The sequence below is a fragment of the Hyperolius riggenbachi genome, chromosome 12 (assembly GCF_040937935.1).
Source record: "Hyperolius riggenbachi isolate aHypRig1 chromosome 12, aHypRig1.pri, whole genome shotgun sequence".
NCBI lineage: Eukaryota > Metazoa > Chordata > Amphibia > Anura > Hyperoliidae > Hyperolius > Hyperolius riggenbachi.
In genome coordinates this window covers 150,323,214-150,350,672 of record NC_090657.1, presented here as the reverse complement: position 1 = coordinate 150,350,672, position 27,459 = coordinate 150,323,214, and the positions used below count along the sequence as shown (strand labels likewise).

The 27,459-nt window shown below is 44.0% G+C and overlaps 2 protein-coding genes across 3 annotated transcripts in view; one reads left to right on the top strand and one right to left on the bottom strand.

Annotated features, from left to right (window-relative positions):
* Nucleotides 1-18,393, top strand: part of ZNF385C (zinc finger protein 385C) — a 526,232-nt gene extending 507,839 nt beyond the window's left edge. The window contains exon 12 of one of the 2 annotated variants that reach the window (XR_011025353.1): nucleotides 18,162-18,393. The gene's annotated coding sequence lies outside the window, so the exon portion shown is untranslated. The remainder of the gene's footprint in view (nucleotides 1-18,161) is intronic. The other variant, XR_011025355.1, reaches the window with a different exon arrangement.
* Nucleotides 12,419-21,304, bottom strand: NKIRAS2 (NFKB inhibitor interacting Ras like 2). Its single transcript, XM_068263765.1, has 4 exons — nucleotides 21,239-21,304; nucleotides 18,194-18,299; nucleotides 16,474-16,715; nucleotides 12,419-14,580 (listed from the first exon to the last, which is right to left on the bottom strand). The coding sequence occupies exons 2-4, from the start codon at nucleotides 18,285-18,287 to the stop codon at nucleotides 14,344-14,346; spliced, it is 573 nt and encodes a 190-aa protein (XP_068119866.1). The 5' UTR covers nucleotides 18,288-18,299; nucleotides 21,239-21,304; the 3' UTR covers nucleotides 12,419-14,343.
* Between the last annotated feature and the right edge of the window lie 6,155 nt (nucleotides 21,305-27,459).

The window sequence follows — 27,459 nt, the reverse complement described above, 5'->3', positions numbered from 1 at the left end:
CAACAGTGCCCACATTATTAATGCACCTGCCTAATTTTATTTAAATAATTATTGTGCACTTTCTGTAAATCCAATAAACGTCATTTCACTTCTCAAATATCACTTTGTATGTCTCCTATATGATATACTTAACCTCTTGAGGAATGCAGGGCTAACCCCCCCCCCCCCCCCCCCCCCCTAGTGACCAGGCCATTTTTAGTCAAATTGGCCACTGCAGCTTTAAAGAGTAACTGTCAGGCTGCAAAAGCTAATTTAAACCTCTATTCTCCTGTGTTAAACAGTTTAGAAGGAAGCCAAAAAGGTAATACTGAAGTTAAAAATCTCTCTTACTTTTCATGTGTGCTGAACAGCAAGGCTGTTATTCCCAAGCTCGTAAGGAGGACGGCAGGCCGCATAACATACTGCAAAGCATTCTGGGGCTGCTTCTCCCCGGTGCACTACCTTGGGTCCTCCCCTTCATTTCCCTATCACGCCCTAAGGCTGTGAGAAGTTACAGGCTCATATTACAGCAGCATAAACTCACAGCACTGAAAAATCACAGGGCACAAGTTCTTAGAGTATACTGCATGAGTCCGCTATTGTTCCTAGCCACATGGCTAATATTCACTGCACAGTAGTGTTGTCCGATCATGAACCAGATAATGAACCATTAGGATCTTGCAGGGAGGACATGACATCACAATTGGCTTCGTAAGAGACAGACAAACATGGAACCTGCCATGAGCTGTCAGGAGCATCATTCTCTGCAAATACTATATAAAAATTCTGTGAAATCCAAACGTGGACAGTGAAATGCGTATGTAATGTAAGTACAGCCAATATTTAGCTACTGATATATGTGTTTTTTTTCTCTGAGACCTTATATCTAACAGCTCCTCTTTAAGGCCAAGCTGCAGGGCCGCACAACATAGTACACACCAACTCTCATAGCACACACCAGCTCTCTGTTGGTGGGGTCTGATTGCTCCCCCATGTTTATTTTATTTTTTTTACAAATATTTTTGTTTGTTGTTTTTTTTTTTTTTTAAAAAGCCTGTTTCTTTAATTCCCTTCCCTCCCTCCCCCCAGCCAGCCAGCCAATCATAGCGATCAGCTCTCATAGGCTTCACCCTATGAGAGCCGATTGCTCTCTTGTCCCCCAGGGGGACAGCCGTGTCACACGGCTGTCCCCAGTGCAGCGCTGCTGCTGATCGCAGCGTTGCACCATGTAAATAGACGGCGATCACGCCGTCTAATAGTCTCCCGAGCGGCAATAGCCGCTCGGAGACCGAAGGCAGGGCGGAGCTCCGCCCCCCCCCAAGCAGAAGATGCGCGCACGCTCCTGCAAAGCAGAGCCCCAGGACTTTACGCCAACCGGCGTTAGGCGGTCCTGGGGCTGCCGCCGCGGCCACACCCATCGGCGTGAGGCAGTCGGCAAGAGGTTAACTGACATTATATTGTAACAACCAACGATTTATACAGAAAAATCATGATGATTAACAAGGTTGACCAAACTTTTGCATCCTACTGTATATCCCATGTGGAAACAAAACGTCTAGGAATAAAAAAAACAACAACGGTTAGATAAACTGGGTTTATTTAGTCTGGAGAAAAGATGCCTCAGAGGAGATCTAATTAACATGTATAATCATATCAGAATGAAATATAAAAGCTTGGCGGATGAGCTGTTCCTAGGCTTTCACAAAGGACTAGAGGACATGATCTGCGCATGGAGGAAAAACGGTTTAGCTATTTATTTAGGAAAGGGTTCTTTACAGTAAGAGTGATTAAGATGTGGAATGCATTGCCACAGGAAGTAGCTATGGCAAATTATACATCTGCATTTAAAGGGGGCTTGGATGCTTTCCTTGCATTGAAAGACATCCATGGCTACAATTACTAGGTAATGCCCAGTGGTGTTGATCCAGGGATTTTATTGGATTACCATCTGGAGTTGGGAAGGAATTATTTCCTTTCTGGGGCTAATTGGACCATGCCTTGTAAGGGTTTTTTCACCTTCCTCTGGATCAACAGGGATATGTAAGGGAGCAGGCTGGTGTTGTACTATTTTCTGGTTGAACTCGATGGACGTATGTCTTTTTTCAACACAAATAACTATGTATCTATGCTCCTATATCTAAAAATGACTTTTTTTAGATATCCCAGTTTTATTTTTTATTTAAACATTTACAAACTAGATTGAATGTTGTGTTGCCTCTGCTTAGTGTCAGCCTAATAAGTGTTCCAGAGTTAGTTAGTTCTTTTTTTCTCCAATCGCTGAGTCACCCCAGCCTTGCTTGTAAACACAAGTGAGCATAGGATCATGTTTCAGCTAGGCAGGGAAATAAAGGGAAGAGGAGGAATATATACATTATAGATAAAAAGAACCCCCCAACATGCAACTGAATGGCAATTAAAGGGCCAGTGCTCCTCAGGTATGTGATAATTCCAAACCATAACAGCAGAAAAAGTTTTGAATGCAGGATTAACATTTTTATCACTTTATACACTCAGACCAGTTGCTGTTGAAATTAGATTTTATGGTGACAATCCCGTTTTAAGAGCAATATGTATAACCAAGGGTTAAGCCCCAGTTAGGGCGTAACCCTTTTGATGGGTGTGGTTAAGGTTATGAATATATAATTATTTTCATGTAATTTGTGGTACATCCGAGAAAGAGCGTTGAGGTTGAAAACGTTTGTGTACAGTTGCGTACAATATAAGATATATTGCCAAGCAAGAGTTGCTTCCTTGTCTTGTTTAAATAGTTCATAAGCATGTGGTGTGGTTAACCACAGGGGGAAAGCAGCCAGGTGAGAATATCCCTGGAAGGAGGTTAGAGAAATGGTCATCTATTGCGATTGTAGATTAAATGTTTTGTTGCTTCTGCTCAGTGTCAGCCTAATAAGTGATACAAAAAGGTCAATAGTTCATGTATTTTATCTCCCTCTGCTCTCAGAAGTTGTTTTCAGCCAGGAAAAATTTATGGCTGTAATTTGCTTATCACTGATGTTTACTATATTCCCCCACAAGGTACCGACAAGACAGAAGCAGTCACTTCCATGTCTAAAATTTAACTCTTTTAAGCAGAAAAATAAAGCAAGTAAACCATCCAGGTTATTAAGTTTTGAACTATACATACACGGTTATCGCCTGTCACCACAGCGGGGTACACTTTAACCACTAGAAGACGCCTCACGCCAAGAGGCGTGAGCACGGCGGCAGCCCCAGGGAGGGAGGGAGGGATAGTAAAATAATTTGATAAAAGGGGAAATTTATTATAAAAATAAACAAATATTTGTTAAAAAATAAACATTGGGGGAGCTATCAGAGCCCACCAACAGAAAGCTCTGTTGGTGGGCACAAAAGGGAGGGGGGAATCACTTGTGTGCGGAGTTGTACAGCCCAGCAGCGAGGCCTTGAAGCTGCAAGTGGCCTATTTTGTAAAAAAAATACCTGGTAGTATCCGGTAGTAGGTATTTCTGATAGTCCTCCAGGCCGGCCCCCCAGAAGTGAGAGGACACTGAAGTTCACCTATTAGGAAACACAGGTCATTAGCAATTAAACATGCTGACATGCCCCCACCCCTGTATAAATGTGTCCCCTCCTCCACCTTATTCACTTTTACTAGAGTAGTTATATACCCGGGTGCTTCGTTCCGGAAGAGAATAAACGTGAGTACAGAAAGACACCCGAGGTGATTAGGGAAGGGAAATTATAGAGGGGGGCCGGCCTGGAGGACTATCAGAAATACCTACTACCGGATACTACCAGGTATTTTCTCTCTACTTCCTCCAGTCCGGCCCCCCAGAAGTGAGAGACCAGAGAGAAACTGTCTTTACTCACAACTAGGGTGGGATGACCGCTTGCAGGACTTTCCTTCCAAAAGTTACGTCCTGGTTCGACAGTACATCTATTCTATAGTGTTTTATGAAGGTCTATGGATTTGACCATGTTGCAGTTTTACAAATCTGGTCTAACGATGCTCCTGCCCTTTCGGCCCACGATGTTGACATTCCCCTGGTTGAATGAGCCTTAAGTTGTGGAGGAAGACTTCTTCCTGCTGACTTGTAAGAATATTCTATAGTCTGTCTTATCCATCTGGCTATAGATGGTTTTGTGGCTTGCATGCCCCTCCTTTGTCCTGAGAAAAGTATTAGTAGTCTATTAGTTTTTCTCCAATCTCTTGTTCTTTTTAAGTATATGAGTATCGCTCTTCTTACATCTAGGAGATGAAGTAGTTTTTCCTTCTCGGAAGTAGGTGCATCGCAGAAGGATGGGAGTATTATCTCTTGGCTTCTGTGAAACCTAGTGTTTACTTTTGGAATGTATGTCGGATCGGGCCTGAATATAATTCTGTCTGGCAAAACAGTCATATAGGGATCTTTTATGGATACTGCTTGCAGATCCCCTACTCTCTTAGCCGAAGTTATGGCTGTTAAAAAAGCTACCTTTAATGTAAGAAACTTTATTTCTACTTGCTGAAGCGGTTCGAAAGGAGATTTTTGTAATTGTTGTAATACTAAGGAAAGGTCCCATGGTGGGAACCCTATCATCTGTATTGGCCTAGACTTTGCCACCGACTTTAGGAAGGCTTTAACATATTGTTCTTTTGCTAAAGGTCTATCTAAAAGAATTGATAGAGCTGTTATTTGGACCCTTAGAGTGCTTACTGCTAATCCCAGATCCACTCCGTCCTGCAGAAAATCAAGAATTGCGGGTAACCTAATTTCTTTCCCTTGTAATCCTTTTCTCTCCTTCCAGCTTTCAAACGTCTTCCAGACCTTCCCATAGATTTTCCTGGTCACTTCTTTTCTATTATTAAGTAAAGTCTGGATGACCTTTTCTGAGATCCTTTCTTAGCTAATATCTGCTTTTCAACATCCATGCTGTTGGGCGTAATCTCTGAGGGTTCGGATGATAAACTCCTTCCTGAACTAATAGATCTGGTCTGCACTGAAGTTCCCATGGCTTCTGTATTGCCATGGATTTTACTAGCGGAAACCAGGCCCTCTTTGGCCACCAGGGAGCAATTAGGATGATCGTGGCCTGTTCTAAACTTATTTTCCGAACCACCTTTGGTAGAAGGTAGAAAGGTGGGAAGGCATATAACAGCCCCTCCTCCCACCTTATTGAAAGAGCATCTAGGGTCTCCCTGTTCTCGGATGCATGGATTGAGTAGAACCTTTGCAGTTTTGCATTCTTTGGGGAGGCGAAGAGATCTATTCTGGGCCGTCCCCATTTTCGAGAAATTGTATTGAACGTTTCCTGACATAATTCCCACTCTGACTCCAGTACTGGGGATCGACTGAGCTTGTCCGCTATCTGATTTAGTCCCCTCTTTATATGGACTGCTGTTAGGGATAAACAATTATTTTCCCCCCATGTTAATATCTCTATTGACAGATCCATGAGGCTTTTGACTCTGGTACCGCCCTGCTTTGTCAGATACGACACCGTGACTATATTGTCGGACATAATTCTGACATGTTTGTTTTTCACTATTTCGGTGAAGGCCCAAAGAGCTTGCTTTGTGGCTGCTAGTTCTCTGAAGTTTGAGGAGGCTTCTGTCATTTCCTGATTCCATTCCCCCTGAACTTGTCTGTCCTGGCAGTGTGCACCCCACCCCCAGGCGCTGGCATCTGTGGTAACCGAAATTACTTCTTTCGGACACCATTCTTTGCCCTGAGAAAGATTCCTTTCTTCCATCCACCAGCGAAGAGACTCTCTTACTTCTGGTGAAACCGACTTTACCTGGTCTAACATCCGATAATTTTTCTCCCCCTCCCGTAGGAACCAATCCTGCAGGAGACGGGAATGCAATTGAGCCCACTGTACAGCCGGGATACATGATGTCATGGTTCCCAGTAAGGAAACTGTTTTTCCCGTAATGAGACTTTTTCCTGGGCCAAAAAGGCAAAGGTCTTTCGAAAAACTTTCCCTATTTTTTCTGGGGGTAACCATATTTTCTTTTCTATTGTGTCTAGCACATAGCCTAGATATAAAACCCTCTGTGCGGGGACTAGATTGGATTTTTCCTAACTGACTATCCACCCTAGTGATTTTATAAGGTTTAGAGTTAGATCTAGATCCTTCTCTAGATCTTTTTCTGACTGTGCAAAAATTAAAAAGTTGTCCAGGTACGGAATGATTTTTATTTTTTGCATGTGGAGGCACCCTGTCATCTCTGCTACAACTTTTGTAAAAATACGGGGCGACGCCGCGAGGCTGAACGGGAGTGCTCTGAACTGGTAATGGCACAGGGTCTTCCCAAAGCTTAGGGCGAACCTTAGGTATTTTTGGTACCCAGGGTGAATTGGCACATGTAAATATGCATCCTGTAAATCTATTGTCGCCATCCAAGCTCGTTCCGTAAGCAATTCCCTTACTGTGTAAATATTTTCCATCTTGAATTTTTTCTTTCAAAAAAACGATTTAGATTCTGTAAGAAAACGCGGAAGAGCCGCCACCATGAGCCAGCGGCAGGCGGCTCTTTCCGCGCACGGTGGCGCCACACACGGAGAGGCAGCCGCTTCCTCTCAGCATGAGGCGGCTGTCTCCGTGCAGGGACCCATGGAGCGCGGAGAAACCGCCGCGTTGGACGCGGCGGTTAGCACGCATACCCCCGCTGCGGAGACACCGCAGAGCGGGGTTGCTGTGGCTGGGACTCGTAGTCCCCCTGGTTTCAGAGTGACGCGCGCGCACTCAGACAGAAGATTTATGATAGCCAGAAAGGAGTCAGCTGACCAGGCTGGTCAGCTGACTCTGGCTCCACTCGTGATTGGTCCAGCACTTAGGGAGGTGCTGGGGGGTCATCTGTGTATATATACTGCTGGCTGTTCACTTGCTCTTTGTCTGGCGTTGCGATCACATACGTGGGAGCACCCAGATCCGTAGTCAGATCCGCAAGTGTGCCGGGACCAGCTGGAGCTGTAATCCTACACTTAGCTAGATTCTGTTGATAGCTAAAGTACTAGTTTAATTGTGATTATCTGTTATGACCTATTGCCTGCCTGACTCTCCTCCTGAACTTTGATCTTGTACCTCGATATTACTGATACTCTGTTGCCGAACCCCGGCTCGTCCTTAGACTCTGCTTCTGCCTCCTGCTATTGTACCTCGATATTTCTGATACCCTGTTGCCGAACCCTGCCTGTACCTTGACTCCGCCTTTGCCTTACGATACTGTACCTTATCTGTCCGTGTGTGTATGACCTGGCTTGTCCGACCTCGAGAGCCGACCTTACTGTAAGAGTCTGTTCTCTGTCCAGTTAGTGACACTTCCTCCAGAGTGTCACTCTCTGATATCCTTCCTTCTCTCAGCCTGACTCTTCCCGTCTTGGAGAGTTCAGGCCTTGGAAGAAATCTGCTCTGAGGCCTAGTCCTCTAAGTGTTACTGTTACACCAAACACTACACTACTCAGGTGAACAGAGGTTAGCTAGTATATCGGATTATCGGTGATACTGCAGATCACTTATAATCTGGTATACATCTGTATTCCCCGTGATACTGCAGATCACCGGTAATCAGATCCTCTCTGTGCTTCACTGATCGTTACAGATTCCTTAAATTTATAATCAAACGGAACTTCCCTGACGGTTTTTTTCACCACAAAAATGTGAGAATAAAAACCCTGTTTTTGTTCGCGAACCGGAACCCGACAAATTAATTTTCGCGTAATAGAGAGATGACAGCCTGTCTCAATGCCCAAGACTTTTCTGTGTCTCGTGGAGCTTTTGTGACATAGTAATTAGGGGGAGGGTAACTGGTGAATTCCAGCTTGTATCCTGACTCTATTAGGTTTGTTATAAATTTGTCCCGTTATTTCTTTCCACCTTGGAAGAAAGTGGGTTAACCTCCCCCCGACCCTCACTAGAGAGTCACTTTGATTCTTTATTTCCCGGCACTGAGGGTTTTCTGAACGGGGTTGCCCCTCTACCCTTACCCTGGAAATATGTCCACCTTTTCGGCTGTTCCGTGTTCTTATTTCTTTGCGGTACCACGTTTTTTCCTCGAAAAAATCTTTTTGGAGTTAACTTTTTACGCTTATCTGGAAATGTTTTACTCTTATTGGTGGACCTTGCAAGGATATTGTCTAGATCCTTCCCAAAAAGTAAATTCCCCTCGAACTTCATGGCGCATAGCCTGTTTTTAGAGGTGAAATCACCCTCCCAGGTTCTGATCCAAACAAGACGTCTAATAGTATTAACCAAAGCCGCACTCTTTGCTGTTGCTTTGAATGATTCTACTAAGGCATCACAGATGAAAGCGAGGGACTTTGACACAATTGGAAAAGATTCTAAAGCCGCATCTACACACGTAGATGCGGCTCGATTGATAAGATCCGACAGGACGGATCTTAGCACCGCCGAATCCCTGCTCGCTCCCCGCAAGGGGACAATGGCAGGGAATTGAGCGGCAGATAAGCGGCGCGGGCACGAGCGGGAATCGAGCGGGTATTGATTCCCGCGCACGCGCACCAAGCGGGGACGCGGCGGGCACGCGTAAGAGGCGATCTGGCGGCTAATCGAGCCTTCGGATCGCCACAATCTCTCCCCGTGTAGACGGGGCTTAAAAGTTGTTCAGGAGACGTTCCTACCTCCAGCAACTCCTGAATCTCATCGATCCATGCGATTTCTGGATACACAGATTGCCGCAATATTTGGTCTGAATACTAACGCTGATGTGTCCCATGCCCTTTTTGCTAACACTTCCATTTTTTTATCTAATGAGTCTTTTAGGGCCCCCATATCTTCGAATGATAGGTCAGTATTTTTAGAATATTGTGATAATGCTGCATCTATCTTTGGACACTTATCCCATCTTTCAATATCTGTGTCTTTAAACGGAAACTTCCTTTTGAACGACTTCGCCACTCTGAATCTTTTCTCTGGGAACTCCCACTGTTCCTCAATCATTGTGTTTAAAGACTTGTGAACTGGGAATACCCTAGTGGTTGGAGCTTCTAGCCCTTTATAGATGGTATCCTGAACTGATATTTCCTGCACAGATTCAGATATCTGTTCACTATCATAAATTGCTTTTAGTAATTCTGCCGTTTCGTCTGGACTGAAAAGAAACCTGGTAACTTTATTTTCTTTGATTTCTCTGTCCGAGTCATGATCTGAGAGATTTTCTTCCTGCTCAATTGAACTATCAGAAGAAGTTTCAATAGCTTCCGCTTCTGTATTCCTTTTTTTGTTTACAGAGGAGATAGCCGTGGAAACCTGTTCAGTTTGTTGGCTAGTTCCTTGTCCCTCAGCAATAACCCCTCTCAATGCAGAAAAGGTGGTTTGCATCTCCATCTTAAAGGATTCTAAAAAGTCTTTCATAACTTTAGCAGAATCCTGGGACTCTGATTCAGTCAAACATTTACTGCAATCAGTTTTTTCCAGTCACTTGGTAATTTGGCATTACAACTATTGCATCTGTTTGATTTTGATTTATGTTTTAAGGAGATCTGTTTTTCCGGAGCTTTGCTCTAAAAAAAATAAACACAGATTTCCACAAGACTAGTTACCTACAGTAAATCACCTATATTCAGTTACCAAGGAAATATTAAGTCTAGACATATTACCTGAGAAGGTGGTAGAGTAGCCGTCTGTTGTGCATTTTGGCTGGATCCACCTTTTTTAATAGGCTCCGTAGGAGGTATATTTTGTGACTCCATCCTCCCTGAAAGCCATCTCCGACTGAAGTCCGTATGTTTAAGTAACAAACATGGACTTCTTGGCCCCTCCCCTTCCGCTGCCCCTGTCGCCATGTTGGTTATGGGCTACGCCAGAATATCGTCCCGTCGATAGCTAATGGCGTCCGGGGAGTTCTCTGGGAACATGCGCAGTAAACTGGCCCTGCATGTCCATGCGCCTGTTCCCTGCGTCCTTTGGGCCTTCACCACGGTATGTGGGATGCGGAGAATTGGCCATCCCCACCCTGCCCTGACGTCACCGGAAGCCGTCATCCCGCAAGGAACGCCCCTTCCTCGTGCACTGGCGTCCTCCGAGTCTGGCGTAGCAGGTGCCGCTGAAAGCGGGAGAGACCGCAACGACCCACCGGTCGCTCAGCCCCCGCAGACAAACCCTGGTACGTTCTGCCATCATTTTTGCCCACCACCTGTCATGTACCACATAAACAGGTTGCCGCTTCAGAACACCGCAGGTGGGGTCAAGCCTGGTCTATAGGAACTGACTCAGCCATATCGCAGTATCCTAAGCCAATCTGTAGGAAAGAAATTAAATCTAACCACCCGTGTTCAATAGGAAACACAGTGAAAGTGAATAAGGTGGAGGAGGGGACACATTTATACAGGGGTGGGGGCATGTCAGCATGTTTAATTGCTAATGACCTGTGTTTCCTAATAGGTGAACTTCAGTGTCCTCTCACTTCTGGGGGGCCAGACTGGAGGATGTAGAGAGAAATAGCCTGGTCACTAGGGGGGGGTTTCAGCCCGTGATCCTTAAAGGAATACTATCTATGTATGCATTTATTTTTAAATGCTGTATGTTGTAGCACACATTAGGACAAGTACTAGGAGCAATTTGATTCCTCACACAGCTGTTCCTCTCAGCTGTAAAATCCTTCGTCAGTTTTGGCGTCAGTGTTGGATACAAAATGTATCTAATACTGGGCTCCCAGAGGGCTAGACCATATCTCTGCACAGGGGAGTTGCTATCAACTCCTCAGTTTATAGTTTAATTATCACCTTGCTGAAAGAATCTTATTGATATGGTGGTAAGGGGTTAAAGATTCTAGCAATGTGTGTTTTTTATCTTTGCTTCTCTTGACTGATAAAGATACTAATAATGCTAATTTTAGACAGTGGTCTGCCCCTCTCAGCAGCTTGTAAAGTGGATGCAGTGAATCACCTCAAGCAGGCAGCCAGTCTGAGTGTAAACACAGACTCATGGTATAGCTAGTTATATTCCAGCAATATTACAGCTCATTTAGTTACCTGTTACCACCTCAGATCAGCCTATTTCTCCTCAGGTCTGCTGCATGCTGTGAGTGTCACACAGCTCACAAATATATTTCACTGTGTCAGAGTAACCAAACAGCTCAGGGTGACCCAAACTACTATGAGCTGTGTGAGAAATGAATTTTTAAGCAAGGATAGCGACAGAGAGACCTGGGTGAATAAATAAAGTGCCCCTAGCACTAGTGGTAATGTGTACACTAATATAGAGTATTAAAAAAAAAAAGTCGTTTCAATCGATAGTATTCCTTTAAGTAGTTAAATTACACCTGAAATGAGAGAGATATGAAAGATGCCATATTTATTTCCTTTAAACCATACTAGTTGTCTGGCATTCCAGCTGATCTTTTATGCAATCTATGAATCACACACCTGAAACAAGCATACGACAAATGTACTCAAACTTCAGTCAAACACCTGTTCTGCATCCTTGTTCAGGGTCTATGGCTTAGGGCCCGTTTCCACTATCGCGAATTTGAATGCGTTTGCCGCATGCAAATTCGCATAGCCAATACAAGTAGATGGGACTGTTTCCACTTGTCAGGATTCCTTTGCGGTTTTCTGTGCAGAAAAAATCTGCACGGCAGAGTCATCAGAATTCGCATACCGCTATGTGATTCGCATACAATGTATTTAATAGGGAATTCGCATGCGGTATTTGGTATGCAAATTTGCATATGATTTCGCATGGAATCAATGGAAAAGCACACAGGCACTGCCATGGTTAAATTCGCATACATCGTCATCCATGCGAGATCGTATGCGAATTCGCATGAAAATTTGCATATAACCGCATGAGAAATTCGCATCCGCATGCAAATTTTTACCGCGGAGATTCCCACCGCACAAGTGGAAACGGGCCCTAAAAGTATTAGAGGCAGATGATCAGCAGGACAGCCAGGCAATTTGTATTGTTTAAAAGGAAATAAATATGGCAGCCCCCATATCCCTCTCAGTTCAAGTGTCCTTTATAGGACAAAAATAAATATATGTATAAAAGGGAAAATCTTATCAGTGGTTGGAAAAAGCTGGACCCAAATATGGCACTGAAACACTGATCATGGCAGCAAAAGAACAGGCAAGAGATGCCAGATGTACAGAAGCAGGAATCTACCACAATAGAAGGATCCAAGGTGCACACTGTGCAGAGGATTCTGAACAGAATGATGGAACTCGAGCAGACCAGATGCTGCAGATAGATTCACATATTCTAAGGTAGGGATTAGACTGTGAGCTTCACTGAGGGACAGATAGTGACCCAACTATGTATAATATCTGTAAAAGCACTTTGGAAGATGTTGGCGCTATATAAATTATGACATCTGAATAGGCTTCTAAGCTATATCAGCTTCTGCTGCATGTTATAAAGGGACAGCATCTGTCTTTTCACATTTCCTTCTAAGGAGCACATCAGTGAGGAAATAGACTGGTAATTTGTAACTGAAATAAGTGTATGGACAGGCATGTTAAGTTATCAGACAAATTCATTTTATTTGAGACAAAAGAACAGCAATGATGTACATATATGGAGTTTCTTTAACTGAGAGTGTATTGCTAAATGCCACACATGAAAGCACCTGACATTTTTACACAAATATTAATTTGGGTAACATAGTCAGATACTTTTCAGAAAAGCTATGGGGCACCTGCCATCTCTAGCTGGCATTTCATTCCACAAGGCCTCATTTGTTTGTTAACATCCAGTGGGTTCTTCTCCAGCCTCTTGGGGTGCTTACCAAAAACGTAGACTCCACTATGTGCTCCGCTACAGCTATGCTACGAACAGATATGCAATATTTGTTATTCAGTACAATCGTGACAGATCATTCCAAATGGCAGCTTTAGAAGTGATTAGTGTACAGACGCGGTGCTCAGCTTTAGCCAAGCAGTCTGTTCTGTACAGAGAGAAGGGAGGATGATGAGTGGCTGATATGCAAGCAGCACCTGTGTTGGAAGAAACCTGCCCTTGCTCGGCATTTAGTGACCTGTCATGACATTGTGGGACAGCTGTACAAATGCTAAATTCTCTGAATGGAATTAGTAGCAGGATTACATACAATAATATGGAATGTAGAAATCGATGTATGCCACTGCTTCTGAGATTCATTTACATATACTGTCAAGGGGAACCAAGGAAATACTCAATCAAATAAATGGCTTACCTGCCTACAGAACCATTTCTACCACAGTTTTGTTGTCTGCTTTCCAAATCCAACAGTGAAGTGACTAAATTAGTCAAATACTGCTTTACACGGCCGAAGGAGGCTTCAGAAGTCTTCAGGGAGCCAGAGTGCTCCTGAAGAAGGGCAGCCCTGTACTGCACCTGCACAAGCACACTCTTTTGCACGCTCACGCCTGTGCAGTATGGAGCCGCACGTCTTTGGGAGGACCCGGCTCCCGAAGACTTCCAAATACCCTTTCGGTAGGGGATTGAAACTGGGGGGGGGGAGCCGGCACAGGATAGAGGGCACCGAGAGAGGAGACGGAAGGCTCTATACGACCCAGAGCCTTCCCTCTCCTTAGGTATTTGCTTCATTTTTTTTAAATGCGGTTCCCATTCACTTTAAAATAAATTTTCAGATCTCTGAAACTGGAAAAAAAAAAAATCAAAAGTAGGTAAAAAAAAGGTGCTGTCAAAATTATCACGTAGGAGAAAACTCAGGATAAAAAGCTAATTGCATATGGGGCCCTTTCTCCTAACATTTCTCCCAGGTGTTATGTTCACATCTTATTAATAAAATGCCCTTTAAGCCACCAGCAAGCAAGAAAACACTCAGAATGATTTTGGCAGTACCTTTTCACCTATTTTTGGTACTTTTTCAGTTGCAAAGTGCTGAAAAGTTATTTTAGACAGAAGACATAAAAAAGAAAACTTAAAAAGAAAAAGTAAATTGAATAAAGGTCCAGGTCTGGCTGGCGAACCTCTGTGACTGTGTCAAATGATATGACAGGATTTATCCTTTCTCCATTAAAATGAACTTGCCCAACAAACTGTCATGAAGTACGTTACATAAATATTAACTAGCATTCCACTAAAATCAATATCGAATTTTACCCAAGAGAAGAAAGGAAAAAATAGCTATAGCTGAAATATAAAAAAAAACATTGTTAAAACAGTGTGTAAAAAGGAATCTCACTCTTATTGTCCATTTCTAGAACATAAATGGAACTTTGGAGGGGTACGGCTTCAACTCCTCAAACTGTTGGCCAGTAGAATCCACCCTCTGGGTACTCTATATATGCAGTGCCACATTTGGAAGAGTGCTCTTCTGTATAAGCTGCTGCCTGGGTGGGTGTGGTGTGAATCATCCATTGGAGTGGTCAGAAGCCTGGAAGTGTGTGATAGTGCTACATGCAGAGACAACATGCTCACACCTGCTCTGTGCATCCCTTAGCTGTCCAGAGACCCGCCTTTGTTCCGCCGACTGAGCGGGAAGGCAGACTTGTTCTGCGGCTGGGTCATTTTGCTGGCCAGGAAAACAAAGGGTTCAATGAGGGTGCGCCTCTCGCTCACGGACACCTCCCACAATTTCACCTTCTCGCTCTTGGCCCATTGCTGAGCTCCATCATAGTCCACTCGTTTCTGATCCTGAAGGTCATTCTTGTTCCCTAAAACCACTATGGTGACCTGGAGAGAACACAGAGAGGTGTCATTACAATGATATAGACAGATGAAGTACAATGCAAAAAACATATCATCTCTGTCATAAGTTTTTTTTTACCTTAGGACAGCCTCAGGTTCACATTAAAGGACAACTGAAGCGAGGGGATAAGGAGGCTGCCATATTTATTTCCTTTTAAGCAATACCAGTTGCCTGGCAGTCCTGCCAATCTTCTGCCGCTAATACTTTTAGTCATACATTGTAAAAAAGCATATGTAGTTCTGGCGTTTCTGACATTATTGTCAGATCTGACAATATTAGCTGCATGCTTGTTTCTGGTGTGAATCAGACACTACTACAGCTAAATAGATCAGCAGGACAGCCAGGCAACTGGTATTGTTTAAAAAGAAATAAATATGGCAGCCTTACTATCACTTTAGTTGTCCTGTAAGTGATGTAATCACCAATGCCGAATTTACCATAAGGCACTGTAGGCACATGCCTACAGGCGCCTGGTGAAGGAAGGGTGGCTCACTCCCCTCTCAGAGCGCCTTCCTCTCTCCTTCCCTATAATGCAGAGTCTTGATGAGAGTTTAAATGAGGGGTTACTCACCCTGCTCTCAGCATTTCACTGACAAAATCTCCCTTCAGTGAGGGGCACCACTAGCGACTTAATTCTGAGCTTCCTCTAGCTACCTAATACTTGGGGGCACCTCTAGCTACCTAATACTAAGGGGCACCTGTAGCTACCTGTGATAGGAAAGTGGGGGAGAAGTGACAGTCAGCACAGTTACGTTGCAGTTCGGCAGGGGTTTGTTAGGTTCATGGAGTGTGAAGTCTAAGGTGCCAGGTCATCTGTGCCTATAGGCTCCTGTGAGATAAATCCGGGCCTGGTAATCACAATAGCCATTCTGGCTGGATGCCAGTGGTTTTAATTGCCTACAATGTTTAATCTACCATGCTGGAGAACATAGCAGAGCACTGGAGTACATAAGTGAAGCTGTAATCTTGAAATTGATTTTTTTTTAAATGTCTGTTATTAAGTTGTAAAACTTTATAAACCTCACCTGGGTCACATCCAAGCACAGGAGATCAGGCTTTGGTAGGTATAAGGGTAACACATTAAAAAATAAACAGAAAGACACTGGGAGCCCAGATGGTATAGTACACTCAAAAGTTTAGGAAGGAGTATCAATCGGAAGACGATTGTAATCACAAAATTAGTATGCTGAGAAGGGCAACAAACCAATTTAGCTTTAGGAGAAAAACTGTCTCCACACAGGTACAGGACTTCTCCTGTACAGATGTTGCTCTCTTGAAAAAAAAAACACTTGACCAGGCGCTGTCAGCTGCAAGTGTAAACGATGGTCACCCTCCAAGGTGAGGTAGAAACCCAACGGGGGGATAAAAGGTGCCCAGGAAGGATAAAAGACTTTAAAATCAAGATTAAATAGAGGTGGCTAACTTTAACGATGGCACAATATTAGAAACAAGAAGAAATTTACTTGCACTAGACAACGCATTTCGTGATTTCATACAACTAACTTCATCAGGCCAAGTTTCAGTGGCGGGTACATATATATTGCCGAGCCGTGAGCACCTCAATCCTCACAGAGCTCTGCCGTCATACCGACGGCAGCGTGAGGGGCAATCGACGCTAGCAGTGGGTCCATGTGAGAGCGGTAATTGAAATCTACGTCCTAGCAGGAATAATAAGCCACAAACGGCGTAGATTTCAAATGCCACTGTCCGAAAGCGGTTAAAACAGTCAATGTTACATGCAGCATACTTATCTACTTAATGCAAGATGCCACTTTGGTTCACAGTGACGACTCATAACACAAGGGATTATAGATGGTTTCCTCTGTGTACAAGTGATAGCTAGCTAGCTATATAAATTGCCAGTTCTAGTACAATACCTCCTTCTTATCCTTGGACCTGTCAATCTCCTTCTTTAGAGCCTCTACCCGCTTGAAGGACTCCTTGTTGTCCACACTGTAGACCAGCACATAGCCATCTGTCCCTGAGAAGCAATGTTTGGGGAGCTCCGTTCCATCCCTTAACCCTCGAGTGTCATAGAAGCGAACCTGTTCCCGGACACCACGGTCTGTCTCTACAGATCCAATGTATATGTCTTCCTGTGTTTCAATCATGTCTGACCCTGGAAGACAATTCATTACAACAATACATTCAAAGCTGAACTAAACACAAAACTGATCAGTGCTAACTCTCAATGCAGTGATGTGGTTCAGCGTACATTATTGACTTGATTCACTAAGCTACGCTGCTTAGTTAGAGCAGCGCGAGTTAAAAAATCCCTAGAGCATGCTACGAGCAGGAGTGCTGAGTAGCGTGCACTGCTAACTTACGCACGCTCCTGTGGATTTGAAGGGTGTGATCCCCGCTCTTTGATTGGCCCAATAGGCTGCTTGTTACTGCCTGAAATCAGAATGTGGACAGTACAATACATCTGTTATGTAAGTAGAGCAAGTAGTTATCTACTTATATAGGTGTTTTTTTTTTTATCCTGGCATAGTACGGCTGACCCTGCTGCTTTAAGGACCAGAACCATTTTCACCTTTCAGCACTCCTCCCTTTCAATTGCCAATAACTTTATCACTACTTATTACAACAAAATTATGTTTTCATTTTTTTTTCAACACCAATTAGGCTTTCTTTGGGTGCTAAGTTTTTTTTTAGCAACAAGTTAAAAACAACAAGACTCCTCAACCTATTGATAATAACTAACTTTAGATCATAATATGTACCATAGTATTACTTTTTTGACGCACTTTTTAGTTTGGCCATGTTTACCGCTGCTTGCTGGGGAGGGAGCTCCTATACTGATGTCATAAAGGAGCCACTGGATACTACAGTAAGGTGGCCATACACCTAGACATTTTCTGGCACGATCAACCATCCGATTTGGATGAAAATCAGTGCCATCAGTTCAGCCTCCCTCCTAAAGTGTCATTTGGCTGCAATTACATGCAACCGCATGGCAGCATTTCATAACACCAGTCGTTGCACAGCTTATATGCAGCGGTGTTACCCAGCGACCAAAAACCATCTCATGTTACATCTGAGGGTGGCAACCACCATGCTCGGATGCAGCTGCATGGGAGCAGGTGTTACCCAGGTTTTACTCTGTATCCGAGCATGGTGGTTGCCACCCTCAGATGTAACATGAGATGGTTTTTGGTCGCTGGGTAACACCGCTTGTCTTTTCAAGCCCAAGCCTGCCCCCTTGTGGCTCTGCTTTGCTGCTTTGAGGATAAATAGCAGCAAAGCAGAGCCACAAGGGGGCAGACTTGGGCTTGAAAAGACATCACAGAAGACTGATTCAGCTATAATAATACCATGAAAAGCTAGACTAAATGCTCAGTGGGGGATTCTTATCAGGGCTGATAACAGGCAGATTTAGCGAAGAATGAAACAAAGAGCAGGGTAGGTGTTTACTGTCATGTTCTCATTGATATATATGGTAAAATACATGAGGACTCTTCGTCTCTGGTTCTCTTTAAGCACTCTCTGTAGCCAGCTAGCCAACTCACCTACATGAATAAGTCTTTGCATCTGTCTAACAAAGTTCAACATTTGTGTTAAGTGAATATTACAGGTATTCAGAACTGGACTTACCAATGACATGATTTCCATATAGCAGCTGTTCCAAAATGGAGGTTTTACCAACTGCCTGCTGCCCGCACAGCACAACCTTACAGCTCTTCCCCATCACAACCGAGTTCTGCAGGAGAAAAAAAACAGAAGCTGGACATATCTGTGTAGGAAAAACACAATGGATGCTACAGAAAATAAAAGGAACAGTCTCACATTGAACCCACTTCAGGATTTGTTTTTTCCCAAATCCAGTACAGGTTTCCTGAATCACCAGATGGCAATGCTTCAGGCTAAGGCTAGTGTTTTTTTTTCCATTTATAACTTACATTAATTATCACGATTACTATGAGAATTTGGCTTGTTCATTGTTTGATTTAATTGGGCTTTTAATGCCAATTCCAGAGTTACATGCTCATAGTGAACCAGAAGTCATGTGTGTAAGGGGTTACACAGGACCAAAAAGCCCTCCTACTAAAATGTTATCCAAAACAAAAGTTTGCCTTCTTAAAACAGAAGGAATTTGCGATTATTCAGATTCTGTATGCATGTTGGATTATTGTGGCTCTGTACAATTAACAAGCTGATACATCATTGCATTCCAGCGGCTCTGGAGTGTGGAAAGCTTACAGGGACAACAAAGGACAATTGCATATTTAGCAGTGATGCATCGTGGAAGACATCTCGGAGCCCAGAGAATCAGAATAATCGCAAATACCGTCTGTTTTAAGAAGGCAAACTTTTGTTGTGCAATGCCAATTCCAGAAATGGTCTTTTTACACCATTAATCACAGTGAGGAACCCTTTCCAAGCTGCAGAACAAAACTATTTCACCATTCTCAAGTGGGAGCAGGAGAATATGTGTGTGATGAGTTCAGTCAGTACAAATACAAAAATCAGGTTTCAGTAAAATCAAATAAACTTATATCAATGAGCATTGAATAATGAGCCTTCTTACAAAGCTTGGAAGCCTACTGCATATGTGGACCTGTAAGCACAGGATGTCCACTGAAGGTAATGTGGACTGCAGCCTTGACTCTGCAATATTCATTTTCTCCACTAAGTGGCCCCTACCATCAGAAAGAGAGTAACTATACCTTCATTGAAAACTATGCAATCACATACTGTATAACACTGCTCTGAGTAATTTTGTATTTTCTTTTTCTTTCCGTTTCAATTTCCTTGACTTGGACAAGGGAGCATTACAAGAAAGGGTATGATGTCTGCCCCTTTGCTACTATTTTTCAGGTGGCAGAGCCTCCAACTGTCTGTTTCAGCCATTCTGCCAATACCAGTTCCCATGGAGGAAAAGAGGGTTAAGAGAATTAAAAATAATAAAAAATTAAGATGCTGCAAAAGGTATTACTCAGAAGTGGGTGGTATGTGTTATCCCCTGGGTGCAATAGTAAAATTTAGTGCTCATCTTCCCTCCTTTTGACATTTAAAATCCCTATATGTTAAACACTAATCTAACCAAATGGAAAGAATTCGGTATAAGAGAAAAAAGTGCTAAGAGAGCTAATATTCACCCAGCAGTGCTGTGACAATGATATCATGCAGTGTGCAAAGAGGGTGGCCATACGCTGACAGATGGCCATCCGATTGGACCAACAAATTGATCCCTCGCTAATCAAAATCTCATCAAAAAAGGGATTTACTACTGCAACACACTGCAAATAGTTTATTAAAGTGAACCTATAAGAAAACTGTGCCTCTATAGGGTACTTACCTTAGGAGGGGGAATACTCAAGATCCTAATGAGGCTCGTTCTTCTCAGCCTTCTGGATCCAGCCCTGGATCCCACGAAAATCCCTGACAAGCTGTGCGCAGGCCCAGTAGTGTGCTGCAATATTTACAATCTGCGCAGTATCAGCTTTCCGATCGGCTCAGGTGGAGGCTCAGGCTGATACTGCGGCTGTGCAGGAGTGCAGATTGTAAATATTGCCACACGTGGTGTTCGGGGGCTGCCAGTGCTGGATCCTGGAGGGTGAAGTACCCCCCAGAGGCAAGTACCGTTTTATATTACAGATTTCCTTTAATAGATCTCAACTACAAATGTATTTAAAATCTATGTAAATGCCACAGTGCAGGTCTCCACTACACCCCCTCCAATACAGTACTCCCTTCAGGCCCCTGCAGTGTTGCCAGCTGTGTGCACACTCGCCTGTCCACAGGTGCGCTCCTCTCTCCATCCCTACTCCTAGCCTGTACCCCACGACCTAGCTGCAACAAACATGCCTCCGGATCACGGGGAACAGGCGGCCAGCGGCAACAGAAGTCAGGAGGAAGCGCACTAGCAGACAGGCGAGTGTGCGCTCCGCTACCAAGGGTCCTACGGGAGTACTATTTTAGAGAGGGAAAGACCTGGGGGTTTCTGTTAGCTGGCTGTCAATCTATCACAGCCCATCCGCCCCTCTCCCTTTTGAGCAAAATCTTCAGTCCTAAGAAATCGATCATTTTGATGAATTTTATCTGGAAATCAATTGAAATTACGATCGGTGGCCACCTTTGGGCTTCAATCTCTGGCAGATTTGATCACAATAATCAAATCTGCTGGGTAAAAAAATACATAAATGTGTGGTCTCCTTTATACAATTGCCAACACTAAATACTGATGACTGTTGGAATGGCCCAGGGAGAAAGGCTTTTATCACACCAGAAGTATGGATGGAGCATTCTACTGTCTGCAAGACACTTCTTATCAGTTGCATAAACTGGTTTAGAAAATCTACAAGGTCACAAAATCAATATTTTGGGGTGAAAAGCAGGTATTCTGGCTTCAGTAAAAGTGCCAGATGCACAGGTTACCATATATAGGGCGTTTGGAGGTAAATATGCAGATAATGTTAGAAATTGTCCATCCACAGAAGGCATACCATTAATACTGTTTGTTACAATATGAATACAGCCCTTCTATTACGATAATCCCACTTCCTTGCCTAAACCAATGAAATCAGCATAATATAGGAAAACCTCTAGCTCTCCTAGTAACACAGGATAGGAGTGACCCGCTATAAAAATGATAATGGTATATCAAATCGGGACTACAGTAGAATATTCAGTACGTACCTTGTATAGCTGCAACTAAGGAACGATCTGGCAATTCTTCCTGCTTCCTGCCAGCCAAGGATGTACACATAGGAAACGGAGGTGAGCTGAGGGGGAGAGAGCCACAGCGACATCTACAGGCACAAACACAGAACGCCTTCTGAGAACTGCACAATACTGTACAAGGAGATGTTTTTGTGTTATATTAAACTGTATTATGTATTAATTGAATTTCCATGTCCCACTATCCGAAGACATAAGTTGTTTGGTGATACCTTTTAAGAAAACCTGTACCCAGAGCAGGGACAAGGTCTAAGAGGGCCACAGGGCCCACAACCTCCTCAACACCTTAATATCTAGTTATCTGGCTTGCAGTCACTGCTATGTATCCCCTTTTCTTATTTCCTTCTGCTTCATACACAATTAGGAATGATAGCTGAATGAATTGTGCGCCCCCTCCTACACTGCGCCCTGAGGCTGGAGCCTCTCCAGCCTATGCCTCGGCCCGGCCCTGCTGCTGTACCTAAAAAAAGTTCCCCTGAGGGCAGGAGCACCCCTGGGCACCAAGAGGAAATGATTGTGCAGCGCGCTACGTGGCATGGTCATAGGTGGGTTCCCCCAATATAGGTTAGATAGGTCTGTTCCCCCAGTATAGGTTAGATAGGTAGGTGCCTCCAGTGTAGGTTAGATAGGTAGGTTCCCCCCATAGGTAGGTGCCTCCAGTGTAGGTTAGATAGGTAGCTACCCCAGTATAGATTAGATAGGTAGCTTCCCCGGTATAGGTTAGATAGATAGCTTCCCCCAGTATAGGTTAGATAGGTAGCTGCACCCAGTATAGGTTAGATAGGTAGGTGATTCCAGTATAGGTTAGATAGGTAGGTGATTCCAGTATAGATTAGATAGGTAGCTTCCCCCAGTATAGATTAACAAACAAACAACAAACACAGAACACTTATATCGCGCTTTTCTCCTGGCAGACTCAAAGCACCAGAGCTGCAGCCACTAGGACTCGCTCTATAGGCAGTAGCAGTGTTAGGGAGACTTGCCTAAGGTCTCCTACTGAATAGGTGCTGGCTTACTGAACAGGCAGAGCCGAGATTCGAACCCAGGTCTCCTGCGTCAGAGGCAGAGCCCTTAACCATTACTCCATTCAGCCACTAGATAGGTAGCTTCCCCAAGTGCAGGTTAGGGGCGCTGGGCGGAGCAGCGGGGGGGAGCGGGTGCAGTTAAAAACTCACCTTTCATCGCCGCAGGCACAGCCTCCATCTCCTTCCGACTTTCTCCTCCGTTGTCCCTCGCATTGGTAACAAGGCCCCCTGTGATGACAATGGTCACGTCATCACAGGGGGCACTGTAACCAAGGCGACGGATGCTGGGGAAGGAAGTCGAAAGTAGATGGAAGCTGCCTGCGGGCATCGGAATGGAAGGTGAGTTTTTAACTGCCCGCTCCCTCCGCCGCTCCGCCAAGTGCCCCCTCCTGCCGCGCAATGTGATCCGGAGCACCATGGCAACAGGTTTGGGTAGCGGTGCCCCGGATCAAAGGCCCTAGCAGTGGCGTAGCTAAGGAGCTGTGGGCCCCGATGCAAGTTTTACAATGGGGCCCCCCAAGCACTCTATACATAACAATTGATATGGCGCACCAAAACCTGCCAATGGCAACTACAGTGTCAGAGGTGCAAGAAGGGGATGGGGAACAGTTTGTTAATGATTACCACTATTCAAAGTATCTATAGAAGTGATTATTATGAACACAGGACCAATAGAGAGCTAATACTGTAGTTGAGGGAGGGCCCTTCGGGGCCCCTCTGGCCCAAGGGCCCCGATGCGGTCGCTACCTCTGCAACCCCTATTGCTACGCCCCTGGGCCCTAGCGACGCCCCTGCCTGGGGGGTACTCACCTTGGGTGGCGGAAGCCTCCGGATCCTATCAAGGCTTCCCCGTCCTCCTGTGTTCCACGGTGGTCTCGCTGTGCCCCTCCGAACAGTGGGGATGTAAATATTTGCCTTCCCGCCTCCAGCACAGGGGCAGTCTTGGCTTTCCGCTTGGAGATAGGCGGAAATAGCCGATCATATAAAGTTAAACCAGGGCGCTCTACAGTAGACAATTACACTACTCCTCAACCATAAAAATGGACCTAATTAGACCTAATTAAAATAAAATACAGCATAAAATGGACATAGAGAGACCATATCCACATAACCATATAATAAGTCCCTGATGTTGAAGTCAAATAACAGTCCACAGGTTTCTTCCTCCAGACCTGTTTAGTGCATAGGTAATTTCCAACAGTTCCTGAATATTATAGTAACAGTATACGCTCACCAGATTCCACAGCTGCCCTTCTCAGGATCAGCCAAACACGCTTCTGGACAAGCCAGTATTCTCTCGATGTTCCAGCCTTTTCCTCCTCAGTAAGCCATGCAAACATAAGAGATAAAAAGCTCCAATAGTGAAATACTGTATGCCTTAGATCTGCTCCAATGCACCAGTGCTCCAACAAAAATAGTGTCAGCGCCTTGTGTTTCAGTGTGCTCCACCACCAAATGATCAATAAAGCCTCTCACCACATGAACTGGCTGACCCAGTACAGACCAGCATCAATCACTTTTGCCGCTTGCATCAAGCTCATGTTTTCATTGACAGCCTTCCTGGAACTCAAACAGGGCCATACATAGTGTAAAACCTTCTTTTATTAAAAAGATTAAAACGTAGTGCACTTACAATGTAGTAGAATCAAATGCGCATATAAAAAATCCTTGTGAGCTCTTTCCAGCGTCCCTCGCTCCTCAGGCCACGCCCTACTAGTTTCGTCCTATGACTCATCAGGGGCTAGGGCCAATAGGAGCGAGAGGACGCTAAATACTTTTCTCCCAAATCACATGGTCAATGGAGGTCAGCATGGTTCACTCATCTACGCCTCAGCCTCCGCAATAGGCTAAGAATACTTGCGCTCCGCCCTCCCCACCGAAAGCGGGCTCATCATAGGTTACTCTCCGACTAAACTACATCTCCCATGATGCTGCTCACCTTCCCTGCCTTGAACGCGATAGGGTAATCGTTCTACATGTGATCTTCCGTGTTGACACGGAAAGCAATACCCATACAGCAGTTTCCGTCCATCTAGGACTACATTACCCATCTTTCCTCAGAATTACGGTGGCCCAAAGTTCTGACCTTTTAGAATTGAATTGCGCTTTATATAAACTAAATAACTGAACTGACAAAACATCAGGTAGAACGCCCACAGCTCCAGTTTTAAGACGGTGGCATCGCCACCCACAGCTGCATGATTCATAAACCCTGCTGAACCCCATTTTACAACAGTTTGAATAACTCTTCACATATGTACAATATCAGCAGTGTTTCCCCTTCTCCACATATTTAGGGCATATTCACCACACATGCGCAGATGTCTCCCATAGTTTTTACCACATCCTCATATATTAACAGATCCTTATATACTTTATTGGCAGGTCCTCAAGTCTTAGCAGAACCATCTTACATTCCTTTCCCATAGCACCCCAAAGAGAACACCTCCTCACTCCATGGTGGCTAATGGTGATTTGTAGTAGCCGGCCTGCAGGCCAAAAAATTTCCTCGGATACATCAGTATCCTGTGTAGTTTTTCATTTCATTTGCATACAGACATCTACAGCATGTGTGGTTTCTCCACACCTGTACTCCAGAGTACCCCCACCCCAACACACATTGCAGATGGCATCTGGGTACAGTGGTGGATAATACATCACCGCAGTTTCTAGTCGTCAGCAATGAAGCAATTTATGTCTAGCTCGACATTTAATCCCCCCGGCACCATTGTTTGTAACTCATAGATCCATCTCGTTTCCATTCGTGAGATTTCTTTAATCTTGTGGCAACCTCGCCACTTTGTTGTCAACTTTTGTATCCCACAGAATTTCAATAGAGAAGGGTCACGTTCATGTTTTTCTCGAAAATGTTTTGATACACTATGTGCCTCGAAACCTCTTTTTATATTAGCGATATGTTCACCTATGCGCTTTTTTAGGGCTCTTTTTGTCCTCCCCACGTACTGCAGCCCACATGGGCACCATAATAGGTAAACCACATGTGTGCTGCAGCAGTGAATAAATTCATCTATTTTATAGTTTCTCCCTGTCTGGTTTGAGACTATTTCTTTCACTTTTACTCCCTGTGCTATCTCACATGTGGTGCATTGTCGGCAGGGGTAAAACCCCACATTCCCTGATGCATCTGTTTTGTTGTTTATCTTGGGACCCTCCACAAATGTTTTAACCAATCTTTGCTGCAGATTCTGCGCCCGCCGATAAATGAATTTTGGTCGTTCTGGGAGTACTTTCCCCAAAACGGGGTCATTCCTTAATAGACCCCAATGTTTTTTGTATATTCTTTCAACCTGTTTATATTGAGAATTGAATTGTAAAAACACCGCATGTTCAAAGGCACTGGACTTGTTACTGTTATAACTATTAGCATTCCTGGAGTTCTGTAGAAACTTCTGCCTCCCCTCCTGCATCACATCCTCTGATATGGACTCCAGCCATTGTCTATTATATCCTTTTTCAACAAACCTCTCTATTAGCATTTCTGCCTGCATAATATAATCACTGGTGTTGGAGCAATTCCTACGTATCCTACTTAGCTGACCCTTAGGAATATTAGTCATCCAGTTGGGGTGGTGGCAACTCTGCAAAGGTATATATGAGTTCCTGTCAGTTTTCTTCAAGTGAGTTTTACTCCCCAAAAACCCGTTTCTCTTCATCACTACAATATCTAAAAAATCAATCTCCTCAATACTATATTTCATAGTGAGTTCAATACCCAGCTGATTGGAATTCAGCCATTTGACATACTGATCTAATTGTTCCACACTTCCCTCCCATATCCAAAATAAATCATCTATAAAACGCTGCCAGTTCCTCACCTTACTACTTTGTGACTTCCCCAATACTTCTCTTTCCCATTGATCCATAAAAATATTCGCTACGCTGGGGGCATATTTTGCCCCCATAGCGCAGCCCACCAATTGTAAATAAAATTTCCCATCAAACCAAAAATAATTGTGTGACAGCGAAAACTGTAATATCTCCAGAATAAATTCAATTTGCTCCCTCTTAAGAAGTTTCTGTTCCTCCAGTGCCCTTCCAACTGCTTCCAGCGCCTTTTCATGCGGTATTATTGTATACAGTGCCGTTACGTCTGCGGTAACCAGTATATTTTCATCATTCACTCGTATGCCATCAATCGTCTGCAGAAAATGTTTGGTATCTTTCAACAAGTGTGGTAGGGTACCTACAACCGGTTGCAAAAACCGGTCCACATATTCTCCTAATCTTTGATTCAGTCCTCCAATGCCACTGATAATTGGCCTACCAGGGGGTTGGGTTTGACTCTTATGTATTTTGGGGTTGATGTACATTACGGGTATCCGAGGCGCAACAATCACCAAGTATTTAAACTCAGCATCATTCAGTATGCCTTTAAAGTAGTAAGGTGAGGAACTGGCAGCGTTTTATAGATGATTTATTTTGGATATGGGAGGGAAGTGTGGAACAATTAGATCAGTATGTCAAATGGCTGAATTCCAATCAGCTGGGTATTGAACTCACTATGAAATATAGTATTGAGGAGATTGATTTTTTAGATATTGTAGTGATGAAGAGAAACGGGTTTTTGGGGAGTAAAACTCACTTGAAGAAAACTGACAGGAACTCATATATACCTTTGCAGAGTTGCCACCACCCCAACTGGATGACTAATATTCCTAAGGGTCAGCTAAGTAGGATACGTAGGAATTGCTCCAACACCAGTGATTATATTATGCAGGCAGAAATGCTAATAGAGAGGTTTGTTGAAAAAGGATATAATAGACAATGGCTGGAGTCCATATCAGAGGATGTGATGCAGGAGGGTAGGCAGAAGTTTCTACAGAACTCCAGGAATGCTAATAGTTATAACAGTAACAAGTCCAGTGCCTTTGAACATGCGGTGTTTTTACAATTCAATTCTCAATATAAACAGGTTGAAAGAATATACAAAAAACATTGGGGTCTATTAAGGAATGACCCCGTTTTGGGGAAAGTACTCCCAGAACGACCAAAATTCATTTATCGGCGGGCGCAGAATCTGCAGCAAAGATTGGTTAAAACATTTGTGGAGGGTCCCAAGATAAACAACAAAACAGATGCATGGGGGAATGTGGGGTTTTACCCCTGCCGACAATGCACCACATGTGAGATAGC

What these genes read in the sequence shown, in the direction of transcription:
- NKIRAS2 (XM_068263765.1), bottom strand. Translation starts at nt 18,287, where the DNA reads ATGGGGAAGAGCTGTAAGGTTGTGCTGTGCGGGCAGCAGGCAGTTGGT. An exon ending in ATATGGAAATCATGTCATTG is followed by an intron (nt 16,716 to 18,193) that starts GTAAGTCCAGTT and finishes ATTGTCTTCCAG; the next exon opens with GGTCAGACATGATTGAAACA. An exon ending in GGTCCAAGGATAAGAAGGAG is followed by an intron (nt 14,581 to 16,473) that starts GTATTGTACTAG and finishes TGTTCTCTCCAG; the next exon opens with GTCACCATAGTGGTTTTAGG.